At 35.0% G+C, this 14,635-nt stretch overlaps 3 protein-coding genes across 5 annotated transcripts; 2 read left to right on the top strand and 1 right to left on the bottom strand.

Moving 5' to 3' along the window:
* Positions 1–224: 224 nt before the first annotated feature.
* LOC112536411 (serine/threonine-protein kinase CDG1) lies at positions 225–3,260 on the top strand. Its single transcript, XM_048375297.1, has 9 exons — positions 225–420; positions 656–789; positions 855–952; positions 1,211–1,764; positions 1,886–2,052; positions 2,217–2,284; positions 2,401–2,536; positions 2,969–3,118; positions 3,213–3,260. Exons 1-9 carry the CDS (start codon positions 225–227, stop codon positions 3,258–3,260), a joined length of 1,551 nt encoding a protein of 516 aa, XP_048231254.1.
* A 998-nt stretch (positions 3,261–4,258) lies between these two features.
* On the top strand, positions 4,259–5,825 carry LOC8285180 (3-ketoacyl-CoA synthase 7). The gene has a single exon (XM_002529239.4). It carries the CDS (start codon positions 4,357–4,359, stop codon positions 5,722–5,724), a length of 1,368 nt encoding a protein of 455 aa, XP_002529285.2. The 5' UTR covers positions 4,259–4,356; the 3' UTR covers positions 5,725–5,825.
* On the bottom strand, positions 5,789–14,313 carry LOC8285181 (pentatricopeptide repeat-containing protein At1g10910, chloroplastic). 3 transcript variants are annotated; one of them, XM_015725444.3, is made up of 11 exons: positions 13,932–14,313; positions 13,462–13,546; positions 12,887–13,150; positions 12,303–12,605; positions 11,831–11,935; positions 11,112–11,211; positions 9,777–10,096; positions 9,050–9,226; positions 8,329–8,457; positions 7,285–7,511; positions 5,789–6,473 (listed from the first exon to the last, which is right to left on the bottom strand). In XM_015725444.3, the coding sequence occupies exons 1-10, from the start codon at positions 14,243–14,245 to the stop codon at positions 7,296–7,298; spliced, it is 2,013 nt and encodes a 670-aa protein (XP_015580930.2). In that variant the 5' UTR covers positions 14,246–14,313; the 3' UTR covers positions 5,789–6,473; positions 7,285–7,295. The 3 variants fall into 3 exon arrangements, with proteins under 3 accessions (XP_015580930.2, XP_015580929.2, XP_048231699.1); XM_015725443.3 differs by having other exon boundaries at positions 5,789–6,476; positions 13,932–14,312; XM_048375742.1 differs by lacking the exon at positions 12,887–13,150 and having other exon boundaries at positions 5,789–6,476; positions 13,932–14,312.
* Positions 14,314–14,635: the final 322 nt, after the last annotated feature.

Raw genomic sequence — 14,635 nt, 5'->3', positions numbered from 1 at the left:
TTTCCTTGAAAAGAATGTTCCTCAAACTAACAAGGAAAGATGCATTGTGAGCTACGAGAAAACTATAAACCTCTCACCTTGTAACGTTCGTCAAAGGCGGATTTACAATGCAGATATTCCTATTCTCAGAATCACTAAAACCTACCTTCCTCTTCTTTTCATTTTCAAGAACAGTAAAAAAGAAAAGAACAGTTCCAGGAAAACATCAAGCAACTATCCAAAAGATGGTGCAAGCTTCAGCAGCTTCTGTTTCAGCAAGGGAGAGTGTGATAGTTGTGATGGATGCTAATAAGAGCAAAGGAAATATGGATGCCTTAGACTGGGCTCTCAAACATGTCGTTCGCCGCAGAGATACTGTCATTGTTCTTGGAGTTTCTTCTGACTTTGGAAAGAAGAATTCCTGCTTTCCTTTAAATATGGGCATTAGCATCTCTGGCATATGTAATTAAGCTTACATACCCTTTAACCATTTTTCTATACTAACATGAAGTTTAGTTATGGTTGCTTCAGTGTATCATTTTATCCAACTCTAGTGGTTTCATATGGTATCACTATCAGAGCCAGTCCTATGCATAAATCTACACGATTCTGTGGTTGTTAAAGAAAACTTAGCTTGTGATTGTTGAAATAGTTTGTCAAATAATTTTATTTTCAGGGGAAAGATTAGAGTTTTCAAGCCAAGGGCAAGGAGAAGCTAGACCGAAAGAGCTCGGAGAAGAAATTGAGAGGAAAAAAGAACAGTATCAGAATAATCTACAACCGTTCTACAGACAATGCAAAAAGAATGAGGTCAGTACGTGTCTATATTGATAACATGAGTATGTGGCATATGCATAAAGGGTCATTTTCCGCAGGTGAATATGGAGGTCAAACTTGCTTTTGGATTTTGTCCTGAGAAAATAACAGTTGAACAAGCTCAGAACTCCAATCCCCGTTGGATTGTATTAGACAGGTAATCATATTGAAATTACTGACAGTAGGAAATAAGTGGGCAAAGAAATGCCTGACAAAGATCATTGATGCATCACTTTATATTTCTGATACGTAACAAGAAATGTACCAATTGAAAGATAGCACTGTTGCCTGCCTGCACAAGATCCTGAATAGGTTCAATATTAAAATAAGGGATTGAAATATAAAATGCTAAGTAATAAGGAGTTTGTGTTGCTAACTTTTGAAGTTCACCAAGTTCCCATTTTGTTGGATGCAGCTACTTAAAGAAACACAAGGTAGTAATATATGCACATGTAGGATGCAATATTGCTGTAATGAAGGGAAAAGATGTCGCGACTTTGACACCATCAAGAACCCTGCCTGGAAGTCCCACACAAACGGATAATCCTTTAACCACCAAAAATCAACAACCCGGAGGGGAAAATCAAGTTAATGTTAGTTCTTCCCAAGAAGGACAGTCATCATCTGCACAACCTAGAAGTCCTTGCTGGTATCCACTGTCCTGGAGAAGTGGGTTTCCAAGAGCATTTTCTCAAACTGAGCTTCAAGAAGTAACAAACTGTTTCTCTGAAGAGAACCTTATTCAGGACCAGGACAACATAAAGGTTTATGAAGGGGTTGTTCAGGAAAGTCCTGTACTAGTTAGGTCTTTCTCAGAAGATGACGAACGATTCTGGACGATGCTCAAGATCCTTTCCCGCGTACGTCACCGGAATATTTCGAATCTTGTTGGTTATTGCTGCACAGGAACATCTCTTTTCTTGCTTTCAGACTACCCCTGCTTGGGAACTCTAGAAGTGAACTTGCGGAGTAAGAGAAACTAATTTCCACAAAACTTCATGTGCCAATAAGCATAGTATTTTAAGTGGCTAATCATGCAGAAAGTGACTTTTGAGAATCAGCTCCTTCTTTTCCTTTTTTGGGATTTTAGTTGATGATTCAGCTCGGAACCTGCCATGGAAAGCAAGGTGGTATATCGCAATGGAAATAGGTGGAAGCTTGCGCTATCTTCATGAGGAGTGTATTGATGGAGGAGCCATCGTTCACCTCTCAGTTTGTTCTTCTCATGTTGTTTTCACTAATGGCTGCTCTACTATGGTAAGGACAAAATATTACCGCGGGATCTAATAACTGAAATTTGCATCGGAAACAGAATAATATACAGGCTGATACAGCAATACAAATATTTTTCGCATACTCAATGCTATTTGTTATATATTTTTGCATAGAAACTAATTCGTCTGCTATTGATTTCATTTAAGCTTACCAACTTCGAGACTGCTAGGTGGATTAAAGATGGATGTACGAGAAATGAAGATTCCCAAGCTGTGTAAGAAAATCTTAGAAAGAATCTGCTCCGACTTCATACTTCAAAATTTTAATTCATGGAGATGGCAAATGCTCTATGGCTTCATAGCATATGTAACTCTTCTTTCTTGCTTGAAGGTGTGCAAGCTTACAGGAAGAAGAAATTTGTTCTATTGATGTGCATGATTATGGGATGTTCCTGATAGAGCTTATCAGTGGAAAGAGTGCTCATTTCTATCATATCGAAAGCAGAGGGCAAAGCTTGATTAACTGGGTAAGAATGACATGAATGTCTTCCAGTATTGTTTTTCAATTGAAGAATCACATTAACTAAGTCATCCATATAAGGTTTCACATAATTCCTACAAATATCACACAGAATTATATAGAAAAATTCTTGTCTAGTTTAGATATATGTTCCCACCTATAAATTAAATCGATGGATGACTGACACATATTCATTAGTTTTAAATAATCGAGTATGTTTCAATCATATGATGTCAAAGAGTAAAGTACTAATACATATGTATCACTCTTCTATTTATTGCGGTATGTACACCATAATATAGGTAAGAATTATATATTGTCCATTGAAGAACCTGTTAATTAATGTCTAAAAACTAATCAAAGTCCTTTCTTGCAAGTCAAATATAAACATCAGATATCTACCATTCTAGTATAAGGTTTCCATTCTCCTGTAAAATAGGCATTGCCACTTCTCAAACACGGTCTGATAAGCGAAGTATTAGATGCCAGATTGGAAGATAGCAATGATGTTAGAGCAGCCCATCATATGGCCAAGGCTGCTTTACTCTGCTTGAAAAATGATACAGATCACAGGATTTCAATGAGTCAGGTATGATATCAATGTTCATGACTTCTCTTCAGGTATTTAAAAATTGACAAGTATAAACAGAACTGATATCTAAGGCTTGGTGAAACTTATGCAGGTCCTCGCTGTGGTTCGAGGTGATCAGCTTGCAATGGCTAAATGCTGAGTTCCTTGGAAATGAGAAAGGACATGTGAAAATAATAATGTAGATTGTTGACACAAGAATTATTGTTCTTATATGTGTTTTATGCAAGTCAAATAATGATTTCTTATTTGTCAATGGACTGTACCTGTATATCCAAAATGTTGGGAGCCCTAGCACTATCCTAATCATATGTCAGAATTTCCTTAGAATCCTGAGGAATTATCCACAGTTTGGAAGAGAAGAGAATTTGACAAGTTGGCAACAGTGACAAAGAATTTGGAATTTTTCTATGCCTTCTTGCGCACATGGTTCTTGATTCTCTATAATGAATTATTTTCTTGTATAAGAACTTATTACTTCTTTACTTGAAAAAATTAACCTCTACTCTATGGGTTGAAAATTGAAAAAAAGAAAGTCAAATCATGTAGCAGAAATTAAGATTCAGTGCATAGGATATAAAGCAAGTTGAGGAGATATAATATAAGACATCATCCATAAATTTATCAGTTTATCTAAAACAAATTAAGTTATTACTAAATTTGTTGTGGGGTTTTATCGTAAAAGATCTTTTATAATATTTATTTTTATAAGAAGGACTAAAATTTTTATAATATACCAATTTAGGGACTAAACTAATTACATTTTAATATTTTATTTCAAAAATTGAAGCATTTCTTGAGTTAAACTGTTAAAAATATTTTCGGTGTATGTTACTCTTACAATCAAGAATATAAATGCAGAACCATCAACAACCTGAATACTAAAATAACTACTTCAGGAAAAAAAATGAGGAGAAAAGAACAATATTAAGTAATCTACAAGCATTGCCACCATTTGAAAGTTGTTTAACATTTTAACAAATTTTAGTTTCTAGTAAATTTTGCATTGATCTTGAATTTCAAACGTATAGGAGCCTAACTAATCTGGACATTCATATGTTGTGACTAGCTAACAAAAATAAAATAAAGGTTACTTCTCACAGTAGAATTTAAAATTTAACCATCCGATGGATACACTCATCAATAGGACTTGGAAGTTTTTTCTTTAACTATAAATGCATATGCATATCAACAGCGTCTAAGTAAAATAATACTTTATCAGCATCAAGCTTTTGACAATGGTGACTGATATACTCACAAAATTCTCCCTTCTGAATACATCCATCGTCACGGACTTTTCGTTCTCGTTCACCCATTTCTTAATCGCAACCACTTTAGTCATTGGAGTTCTCTATTATGCACTCAGAACAAATTGTGTATATCTCATAGACTTCACCTGTTATCTGCCACCGGATCATTTACGAGCTACGAGCTCCAACTTTGTAGAACACGTCGAGATGAGTGGTCTCTTCAGTAAAGAGAATGTTGATTTCCATGAGAAAGTTTTGGAAAGATCAGGCATTGGAGATGAAGCTTGTTTGCCTATTTCAGTCCATGAGATACCGGCTGACACTTCATTAAATGCAGCTAAAAGAGAAGTTGAAGTTGTTCTTTTCACAATTGTAACAGATCTTCTTACCAAGCACAACATAAATCCTAAAAGCATTGATATTCTGATATCAAACTGCAGCCTGTTCTGTCCGACTCCATCCATTAGTGCAATGACCATAAAAAAGTTTGGTCTCAGAAGCAACATAAAAAACATCAGCCTAAGTGGAATGGGGTGCAGTGCGGGACTTCTATCGATAAGTTTGGCTAAAGAACTACTCAAAGTTCACAAGAACTCATTGGTTTTAGTTATCAGCATGGAAGCTGTATCTCCCAATGGCTACAAGGGCCAATCTAAGTCCATGATTGTTGCCAACACCATATTTCGCATGGGTGGAGCTGCTATTCTGCTGTCAAACAGGAAGCAAGACAAGAAGATGGCGAGCTACAAGCTCCAGCATCTTGTCCGAACCCACACAGGATCTGATGACCAAGCCTACCACTCTGTCTTCCAGCAAACAGATGATGATGGGAAAGCAGGCGTGTTGCTTTCGAGGGCACTTCTACATACTGCAGCCAAAGCTTTAAAGACTAACATATCAGAGTTAGGACCTCTTGTGTTGCCATACTCTGAGCAGCTGCAATTTGCATGGTCATTAATTCACCGAAAGTTATGGAATGCAGCAAGACAAAATGAATTATATGTGCCAAAATTCAAGAAGGCTTTCAAGCATTTCTGCATACACGCTGGAGGAAGAGCGATAATTGATGCTGTCGAGAAAAATCTCAAGCTGCAGAAGGAAGATGGGGAAGCTTCAAGGATGACTCTCTATCGATTTGGTAATACCTCGTCTTCTTCAGTTTGGTATGAACTCTGCTACCTGGAAGCAAAGGGAAAGGTGAAGAAAGGAGACCAGATTTGGCAAATTGCATTCGGTAGTGGCTTCAAGTGTAACAGTGCAGTATGGAAATCCATTTCTGATATCAAACCAAATGAAAAGAATGCTTGGTCAGACAGAATTCATTTGTATCCTGTAAAGATACCAATTGTATCATGAGCCAATGGACTATCAACAATGCTCTTTTGATGTATTCCTAAATACATTCTGGAGCTCATATATATATAGCTAGTCAATAAAAATGTCCTTATTTATTCTCACATGTGCCATAGTTACTGTTACATTGTTGCTGAATTTGAAAGACGATGATATACTTCTCTTCTTCCAAATTAATTGTATGGCTAGAATAAAAAGGACCAAACTAGAACTTGAGAGCATCTTAATTAAATGCTGATCTCTATATTATCTCTCAGCAGCTAATCTACTCTCTCTTAAAGAGCAGTCCGCTTGTCCTACACATTTTCACTCTGCATGATGCTTACAGATACTCTTGATTTACATTTGATGACACGGTACAGGAAAGTATGACTAATCATGAACCTAGGGAAGCCCTACACCATTCAGTTAGCAAATATCACTTTCTGCCAGCTAACTGAAGCCTTCTTTCAAAAGATTAGGAACCCTTCGCCCATCCCAGCAAAGAGCTAGAACACTTTCCTGTCCTTTCAATACCTTTTCCAGCCCAGCTCCTTTCCACAATGATAATAACCATCAATAACTTCGAGTAATAAGACCAATTAAAGTGTGATTCTCCTAGTAATCTGCTAGAATAACTTGCTCCAGCCCACAGAACAGAATCACTCTGATTCCCGCAAAACAAGTGTCTTGTTTTCACCAACTGCATCCATGGGATGGACTTTTGCTTCCGTTCCTATAGCAAGAAAAAATATCTGCACTTCCCAACCACTCTACTGAGAAACAAAAAACCCAGAAATGAACAATCATTAGACATCAAAAAACACAGAGCAGTAAATAGAAAACAAATAAGCAAGAAAGGAGAACATAAATCATGTTATCCATCTTTTTGCTGAAGTCCTGCAGTCCAAGCACAGAGAATTGCATAACAATTTCACTGAACGCATCCGCATGCAGAAGAAGCTGTCACAATTAAGTCAAACTCCACACTCTAAGGGCATGAGCCACAAACACCTTGGCATGTTAACAGTCTAGATTATGCATCTCTAGAATCTAGTAAATGTGTACATATTGATAGCCTGTATTGGTATTAGATTTTGGAGAAATAGAACCTCATAATATTGTTGCAACACATTATTTAAAGCATATACAGACTGACAATGCACCAGTCCACGTATTAGCAGCTAAAACAACTATACCCTTAACAGCTTGCTCATAAGCCCATCCTAGTCCCAAAAGCTACCTTTGAATAAAGTATCAGAGAGGATAAATTACATGAAGTAGCGACAATGAAAAGGGACCCTAAAACATTGGATTACGCATACCAAATTATCATACATGCTTATGGTCAGATCAAATGATCTTTGAGTCTATCAGTAAGTCAGAGTATCTTAAACAAAAAATTAGCTACACAAATAAGGACAAAGGAGTCCAAGTAACCCACACTACCAACTAAATATTGAGAAGAAAACGCATTAGATATACAGTCCAAATTGGATCATAAGAGCTCCAAATGCTAAATCCTGACAGGAAATGAAAAGCACAAAAATTTAATTACTGGGATTCTTGTAGTTTCAGACTCACCTATCCTCTGTCTAGAGAGATTTCAGGGTTTTTGATATTATGTGCTGCTTGGACAAGATCTCAGCGATGAGCTGGCGACCAAATAAGTGCGAGCTCTTAAGAATTAGGTTTCTTGTAGAAGCATCAACAACATAACCATGGCCTGGCATCCACTGAAGCAACTGCACAAGCAAGTCCTTCTTTTCAGGTTGTGCAATGTAACGTGATATGGCCATCTGAAATAGTTCCTGAGTAAAAATTGGAAAGAAACGGTGAAAATACAGTGAAGGACTTGCTTTACAGGATGATGACACAAAAAGGAACAGAATTATGAAAAAGTAGGGACAAAAAACAATCCAATAAACAAGCCAGCCGTAAGGACCTTGATGCAGTGTAGCAATGAGTTCAGAGTTTAGGATCTAGTTTCTCTAGTAACTTTGTGACCTGTCGCCCTTTCATGCAAATTTGACTGTCAGTAATAATGCAAACTTCAAAAGGCAGCTTACTCATGCAGTCTGGAACACTTTTTTCTCCTTATGTCCTTTTTATTCCCTTTCCTTTTCTTTCCATTCTCAATTGGAGACTATGAAGGTCCTACCATGGGCCACCTAAGCACACATCTTCCACATATTTTTTCCCCCCTTTCCAATGATTCCATTTTCAACTTAATGGAGCAACTATATAAGCAGCAACAGCCAATCTAGAATGTCGGCATTTAAGCCAGCACCTGATAATACTAAATACTAAACGAAATCAATTTGAACATGGATCCCACCTAAGGAATCTACAAGATGGGCTGCATCTGATATAATGATTTTTTAGAACACTGGGTATGAGGAGTTGCAGGAAGTTTTCAACCTTGTTTAAGTTGACAGAGATTTCCAATTAGAAGCTGAAAACCATTTATTTTGATACCTTCACTGTTCACACTCTCACAGTGTGAAGTCATCCTATAATGAGATCTTCATACCAATTGAGTTCATGATATATATGAATATAAAGGATTATGAGCATGTTTCTCAAAAATTGATGGAAGCATTTTCAGTTGAATTCATCAACACTTGCCTGATCAATCTTGTATCCAGAACTATGAATAACCTTCATGACATCATTTATCAAATTGATATTACCCAGTTTCATGAATGCATTTGCAAACTTCTTTATAGCAGCTTGAGAAATCAACTCAGCATTGTCCTGACAGGAAAATTTTAAGAAAACGATAAACTCCAAGAGTAGAAAATATATCTAATAACTGCAACATTAGAAACCATATAACAAAGGCCTAAATTGTCGGATATGGACCAAACAAGCCATCAATCTTTATTGAGGATTTAATGACCACAAAATTATTCCAATGCACTGAAGAATCTTCATGAGGAATTGCTAATGTGGTATTAAAAAATTGTTTGTGATGTAACAAAATAAAGAACAAAAAAGAATCGTGAGCAATCATTAGGCCTGTAAAAGAGAAAAAAAATAAAAAAAAAATAAAAAAAATAAAAAAAGAAGGGAAAGAAAATAAAAATAAAAAATTAATCCAAGGAACACCCCCGTCTTTCAAAGACAACAAGTTGGGATCTGATTCTGAACAGGTAAACTTTTGTTTAGCTCAGCATACAGAAAAATCTGGCATGTTCTCGAGTGCCTAAGTATAATTTTCAACAGCTGTCAGATCACTTCATTAGGCTACTTGATTTTCCATAATAAAGACTTGGGTGCTTATTTCATTGAGACCCGTAGTTGAAGTCCTTATAGTAGAATTTTCCAGCAAGAAATATTAGCATACCTTAACAACAACGTAAGCATCTTTGAGAAGCTGACCACCTAAAAGAACGTGCAGAATCTTTTCATGAAGGGCTTTGCACATGGTTCTCTTGCCATATTTCAACATTGTATAAACAGAAAAGGCTTCTGTATAGGCTTTTGCTTTACCAAGATGGAAAATCAACATGGAGCAAAGTTCCTAGAAAATAACTTAAAATGTTAGAAGGTTTGAGTCACAAACCACGATTTTACCACGCTACTTCTAAATGGAAAGGTGCAAACCATTACTAAAATAGATAAGGTGAAGTGAAGACAATAAAATGAAATAATCATCTCAAGTTAAAAGAATCCAAAAAAAATCTATGGGAAGTTCAAAAAAATTCACACATTATTACACATTATTGTTGCAAAAGAATATTTTTTTTAAAAATCGAGCAGTAAAATGAATTCAAATGAAGAAAATTGTAAAGATTAAAGGTGATGTATTTTAGTATGTCCATTAACATTCTGCTTCAGCTATACATGCTAAAACCCGGTAACCTGCATTATTTAACCCTAGTAAATATAAGCCATGGAACTCCATGAAAAGACTCTAAAACTTAAATAGCAACATGTACAGGCAACAAGTAACTAATAATAATAGTCGTGGTTTTGCATGATCATATCTACAAGAAAAAATTTCATTTAAAATCCTTCTGATTGTATTATAAAGGAATTATAAATTAATAAATAAATAAATAAAAGCATACCTCCTCTGGCTGGTGGCCTTTTCTATGCATGTCCTCCATTGTCTGGTAAGCAAGCAGATATAACTTTTGCTTACAAAAATATTTGATAAGAATATGAAAAGTACAATAACTAGGGCTGATTGCTAATTCATCCATTTTCCTCATTGTTTGCATCACACTTTCCATGTCACCAGCTCTGCAGTAGGCACAGAGCATCGTATTTAAAATAACCACATCATATTTGTCATACTTGGCCTCAAACTCCTTGGCTAATTGCTTTGCCTCTTCCAAAAGCCTCCCTCGACAATATGCTGAAATCATGATACTGTAAGCATAGCCATCTGCAAGTGGAATATAAATCATTACTTCCTGAAAGAAAACAACAGAAGCTAGAGCTTCGACACAGCAAACACAAGATATAGTCAAGCAGCTAATATTAAGACAGGTCCAAAGACAAACAAAAACAAGGGACTCAAATAAAGAGTTGCAGATGTCAATATCTTTATATATACCATCTAACATGCAGTCCATTTAATTAATTCTCTGATGTTATCATAATACGAAACTTAGTCCAATTTTCCAAATGAAGAAGACGTTTAGAAGCTAGGAGTTCCAGTAAAATCCACGGGAATACCATAGAAGAAGTAATAAGAAAAGAAAAGGAGAAAAACTATAAGAAACTTTCTCTAATCCCATTGCCAAATAGGTTAAATCTCCCAAAGAGTTCATAGATTATTAACTTTACATCTGAGTGGTTGATATTTCAGCTTATCACTCAATTTCCACCAAGCATTTTACTGCACTTATGATAATAAATAGGGGCACAAATATCTAAGGGATAAGTACAAAAAAGTACCATATGATTGCACTGGTTTACAGCTTAAGTATGTGTTTAATTTTCAGACAAAGAAAGGTTTGTGGTTACAAATCGTGACAAAAAAAGGTATCTCGCTGTTAAAAAATTTCAATTCATGAGGATTAAGTCATCGTCACTCCGATCAGCCATTATTATCATGTTGCTCGTGTTTGATAACATGAGTTTAGAGTTTAACAACTCTAGGAATTCTAGTAGTGAACGTGATAATCAAACATGAGCAACATGATAATGATGACTGATTGGGGTGAAGATGGCTAAATCCTCACAAATCCAAACTTTTTAACGGCGAAATACTTTTTTTGTCACGATTTGTAACCACATACCTCTCTGTCTGAAAAAATAAATAAAGAAATAAAGAAAGAAAGAAGAAAAGCACATACTTAAAGTTGTAAATGGTGAAACCACAAGGTAATTTTTTGTACTTGTCCCTATATCTAATAATGCTCATAAGAAGGCTCAATCTCTTATAGATCACATACCAGATTTAACATTTTTTTCCTTCATTTCATCGAAAAATGACCTTGCTTCATCTACACGCCCAGCCTTGGAAAGGCCATCCATCAATAAACAATAGGGCATCTGTAAATGAATTTCCATGTAAAAATAGTTACAGAAGTACGGACAAAAGGAAAGACAAAGATGCTTCTAGCTGGTGACCCAAAACTAATATTAGATCAGATCATAATGAAAAGTAATATATGCTACTCATGCAATAAGCATTTGTACATGAAAAATAACTCTAATAAAGCAAACTTAAAATTAATAATTCAATATTTTATACCCACATCTATTACCAAATACTCAAGGATTAATTAACAAAGAGAGACATTACAAATAGGAGAGTAAGGCATGCTCCTCTAAACTGTAACTATAAACTACAATGTGTGTGCGTGTGGGTGTGTATAGAAACAACATAAAAGGCCCTCAAATCCCACCGGATATTAGCAATAAATTCTCCTTCTTATAATCTAGAAGCAGGAACCTGCAATGAGCTCAAGTAAGTTAATATGTGCTACTAAAACCACATAGCCAGAACTTCTTTCCTAGACATCCTTGCTCTGCTTTCCTACCCAATACACCAAATTACACAAAAGAGAGCATAAAACTGTAATCTTTTGCCTCCTGTGGTGTTAAGGGTGATAAGATTATCTTGGTCTCTTGGATCACACAAGAATGTGACAGATCCAGCTTTAAGTACCTCGTCTTCTGCATAGCCCAAAGTTTCCAATTCAAGTAGTAGTTGTTGGGATTTCTCAAACAAGCCCCCTCTAACATATACCTTTAGTAAAGTTGTCCATATTACCTGCAAGAATTTTGAATGAGATTAAAGACGGATGATGGGATTTGCTCAAAGCTCTTGACTGTTAAGACTTAAAGAAAAAAAAAGAACCAAGTGCTGAGAGAAAGAAAAAAACAGAAATATATAAAAATAAGAACTTAAGAGAAGCATATATACAATATGACTGCATTTGTGAACTAGATGTATAACATATATGTGATATAAATTTTAACTACATCTTTTGGCTTCTCACAGCAATTCTTAATCACATGACATATAAGGAAAATGAATGTAGAATACATCTATATATATATATATTGCAAACGCGTACAAGAATATAACTAACTTTGACACTCTTATATTATAACGGCAAGATAAACATGAAACAAACCTTATTTGGTACTAACCCTAAAGATTTCATGTCTTGCACCAACTCCTCAGCCTTCTTATAATTTCCACTTGAAGCATAAGCATTGAGTAAAGAACTATAATGAAATACATTAGGCAAATGACCTTCATTTTTCATCTGGCTAAAGTAGCTCTCTGCTTCTTCACATCGATTATGTGAAGCACAAACTGCCAAAATTGTTCCATATATCACAGTGTCCATCTGTAATCCATTATACTTCAGTTCTTGAATAAAGTCTAGTGTCTTCGAATATCCATCTTTGGCTTTAATACAACCTGAAAGAAGCTATGGACGACAAAAAGATAACTGTGATGAATGTGAACTGGAGCAATCAGAAAATTAAGAATTGCAATGATATTTCCTCTTTACCAGAAGACCAAGAGTTTTCCAAACAGGTAAATGAATTTTATAATAACAAATATAACAGATCATTAATGCAAATAATGCCCTAGATGAGGTAACCTTGTCTTGTCATTTTGCTAATACATTTGCAAATTTAAATGACCAAATGATGCTTTCATGAAAAATAATTGAATATAAAATACAGCAACTTTAATTTGGCATACCGTACTATACGTAATAGTATCTGGGGTAAGACCATTCTGCTTCATCTTATGAAACAATTTAAGACTGATATCAAACTTCCCACTCCTGACCAGGCAGCTAAGAACAGAATTACATATGAAGACATTATTTTTCACTGATTCATCTGCAATGCTATTATAGATTTCGAGGGCCTTTGCAGGATTGAGGCTCTTTCCCATGAATTTCATGTAACTGGTATAGGAAGAAACACTGATTTTACTATGTTGTTGCATCCAATCAAAAAGCTGCAATAATTTCAAAAGATAAAACTAGAATTATCCCATCAAAATTATCCATATATGGAAATGAAATGGTTAGAATAGTGACATGAAGACAGGATATTACAGAATCATGTCCATTCGAAAGAATTATGTTTTCATGTTAACAAACCACATCATTTTATCACTCTCACTTTGTAATAGGAATTCATTGTCAAAAGAATGATTCAACATTGCAAAAATGGTTCATTATTGAAAATAATTACAGCATAATACTAGATAACTCCAGGTATTAACAGTGAAAGAATTGGTAAATTGAAATGTATCACAGAAATCACCTTAGATAAATCCTGCCATCTGCTTTGCTTTCCTAAATTTCGCAAAATTACATTCAAGTCTTGCGCCTTCAATATCGCTCCTAATCTGTAAGTGGAATAATAGATGGAATCTTTCAGTCGTGCAATACTAATTAAGTATATATAATAATTAATTTATGTTTCTTCATAACGTTATTAACGTATCAAACAGATGAAGGCAAATTGAGACGAACAGAACAATAGAAAATGTGAGGTATAATATAGATGGCAAGCACAAAATAAGCAATCTAACGAAAAGGTAAGCTGCAATGTTAATTTACATAAAAGCTTATAACTTTATTATATGACAAGCATGCAGAATAACATATTTCGCCACTAAAACGAAATCCAGTTCATATTTCACTTTAAAATTCATGATAGCTATGACATTAATGTGGAAAAGACAAAAAACAAAACACCCAGAAAAGGTTTAGAGAAAAAAAAAAAAGGACCTTCGAAGAGCAGAGTCCAAATCAGGGGATTGTTGAACTTCAAGAATGGCAGCTTGTCTAGCCAAGTAAGACTTAGAGTGACGCCTCTGAACATGGAATTGACCATTTGGCGGTTGCTCATTATTATGGGGTTGTTTGAGAAGTGGCGTTTCTGTGGTTGTATTTGTTGATAAAACTGCCGAGCTGCGTTGTGAATTGTTGGCTCTTGAAATGGTTTTAGGGGGGGTTCCTGAAATGGTTCTTGAATTATTGGGAGTGAATGAACGAGTGAAGATATGGTGACCCTGTGCAGTGCCCAACACAGATAACTCCATTTTTGCTCTCTGTTGTATTATTGTTGGAGAGGAACAGTGTTCGTGATATTTCTTGATGGATATAAAGTGATATCTTGAAAAAAACTACACAAAATTGCCCTCTAATTTATGCTTAAATTGTGAATATACCCTCAATACAAAAGAAATAACCTATGAATTCCATCAAATTTACTTCCTTCTGGAAAAAGTAAAAAATTAACCCCAAAAGATTTTACCTTCTCTTTCTTAAGTTAACCATTTAATGTTTAATTTCAGCATTTTCTTAAAAATTGTTAATCTTATAGTATAATATTTTCAATAGTAAATTAACAACAGTTAAATAAAATAATTTTTTTATTAAATGGCAATAATATAGTGTAAAAATAGCTAAATTTTAAATAAAAAATAAAA

This window comes from Ricinus communis, chromosome 6, assembly GCF_019578655.1.
Source record: "Ricinus communis isolate WT05 ecotype wild-type chromosome 6, ASM1957865v1, whole genome shotgun sequence".
Classification (NCBI taxonomy): domain Eukaryota; kingdom Viridiplantae; phylum Streptophyta; class Magnoliopsida; order Malpighiales; family Euphorbiaceae; genus Ricinus; species Ricinus communis.
This window is presented reverse-complemented; position numbering and strand designations above follow the sequence as displayed.

What these genes read in the sequence shown, in the direction of transcription:
- LOC8285180 (XM_002529239.4), top strand. Translation starts at nt 4,357, where the DNA reads ATGGTGACTGATATACTCACAAAATTCTCCCTTCTGAATACATCCATC.
- LOC8285181 (XM_015725444.3), bottom strand. Translation starts at nt 14,245, where the DNA reads ATGGAGTTATCTGTGTTGGGCACTGCACAGGGTCACCATATCTTCACT. An exon ending in TTGGACTCTGCTCTTCGAAG is followed by an intron (nt 13,547 to 13,931) that starts GTCCTTTTTTTT and finishes TTCCACTTACAG; the next exon opens with ATTAGGAGCGATATTGAAGG. An exon ending in GGAAAAAAATGTTAAATCTG is followed by an intron (nt 10,097 to 11,111) that starts GTATGTGATCTA and finishes TTCCACTTGCAG; the next exon opens with ATGGCTATGCTTACAGTATC.
- LOC112536411 (XM_048375297.1), top strand. Translation starts at nt 225, where the DNA reads ATGGTGCAAGCTTCAGCAGCTTCTGTTTCAGCAAGGGAGAGTGTGATA. An exon ending in CGTTGGATTGTATTAGACAG is followed by an intron (nt 953 to 1,210) that starts GTAATCATATTG and finishes TGTTGGATGCAG; the next exon opens with CTACTTAAAGAAACACAAGG. An exon ending in AATGAAGATTCCCAAGCTGT is followed by an intron (nt 2,285 to 2,400) that starts GTAAGAAAATCT and finishes TCTTGCTTGAAG; the next exon opens with GTGTGCAAGCTTACAGGAAG.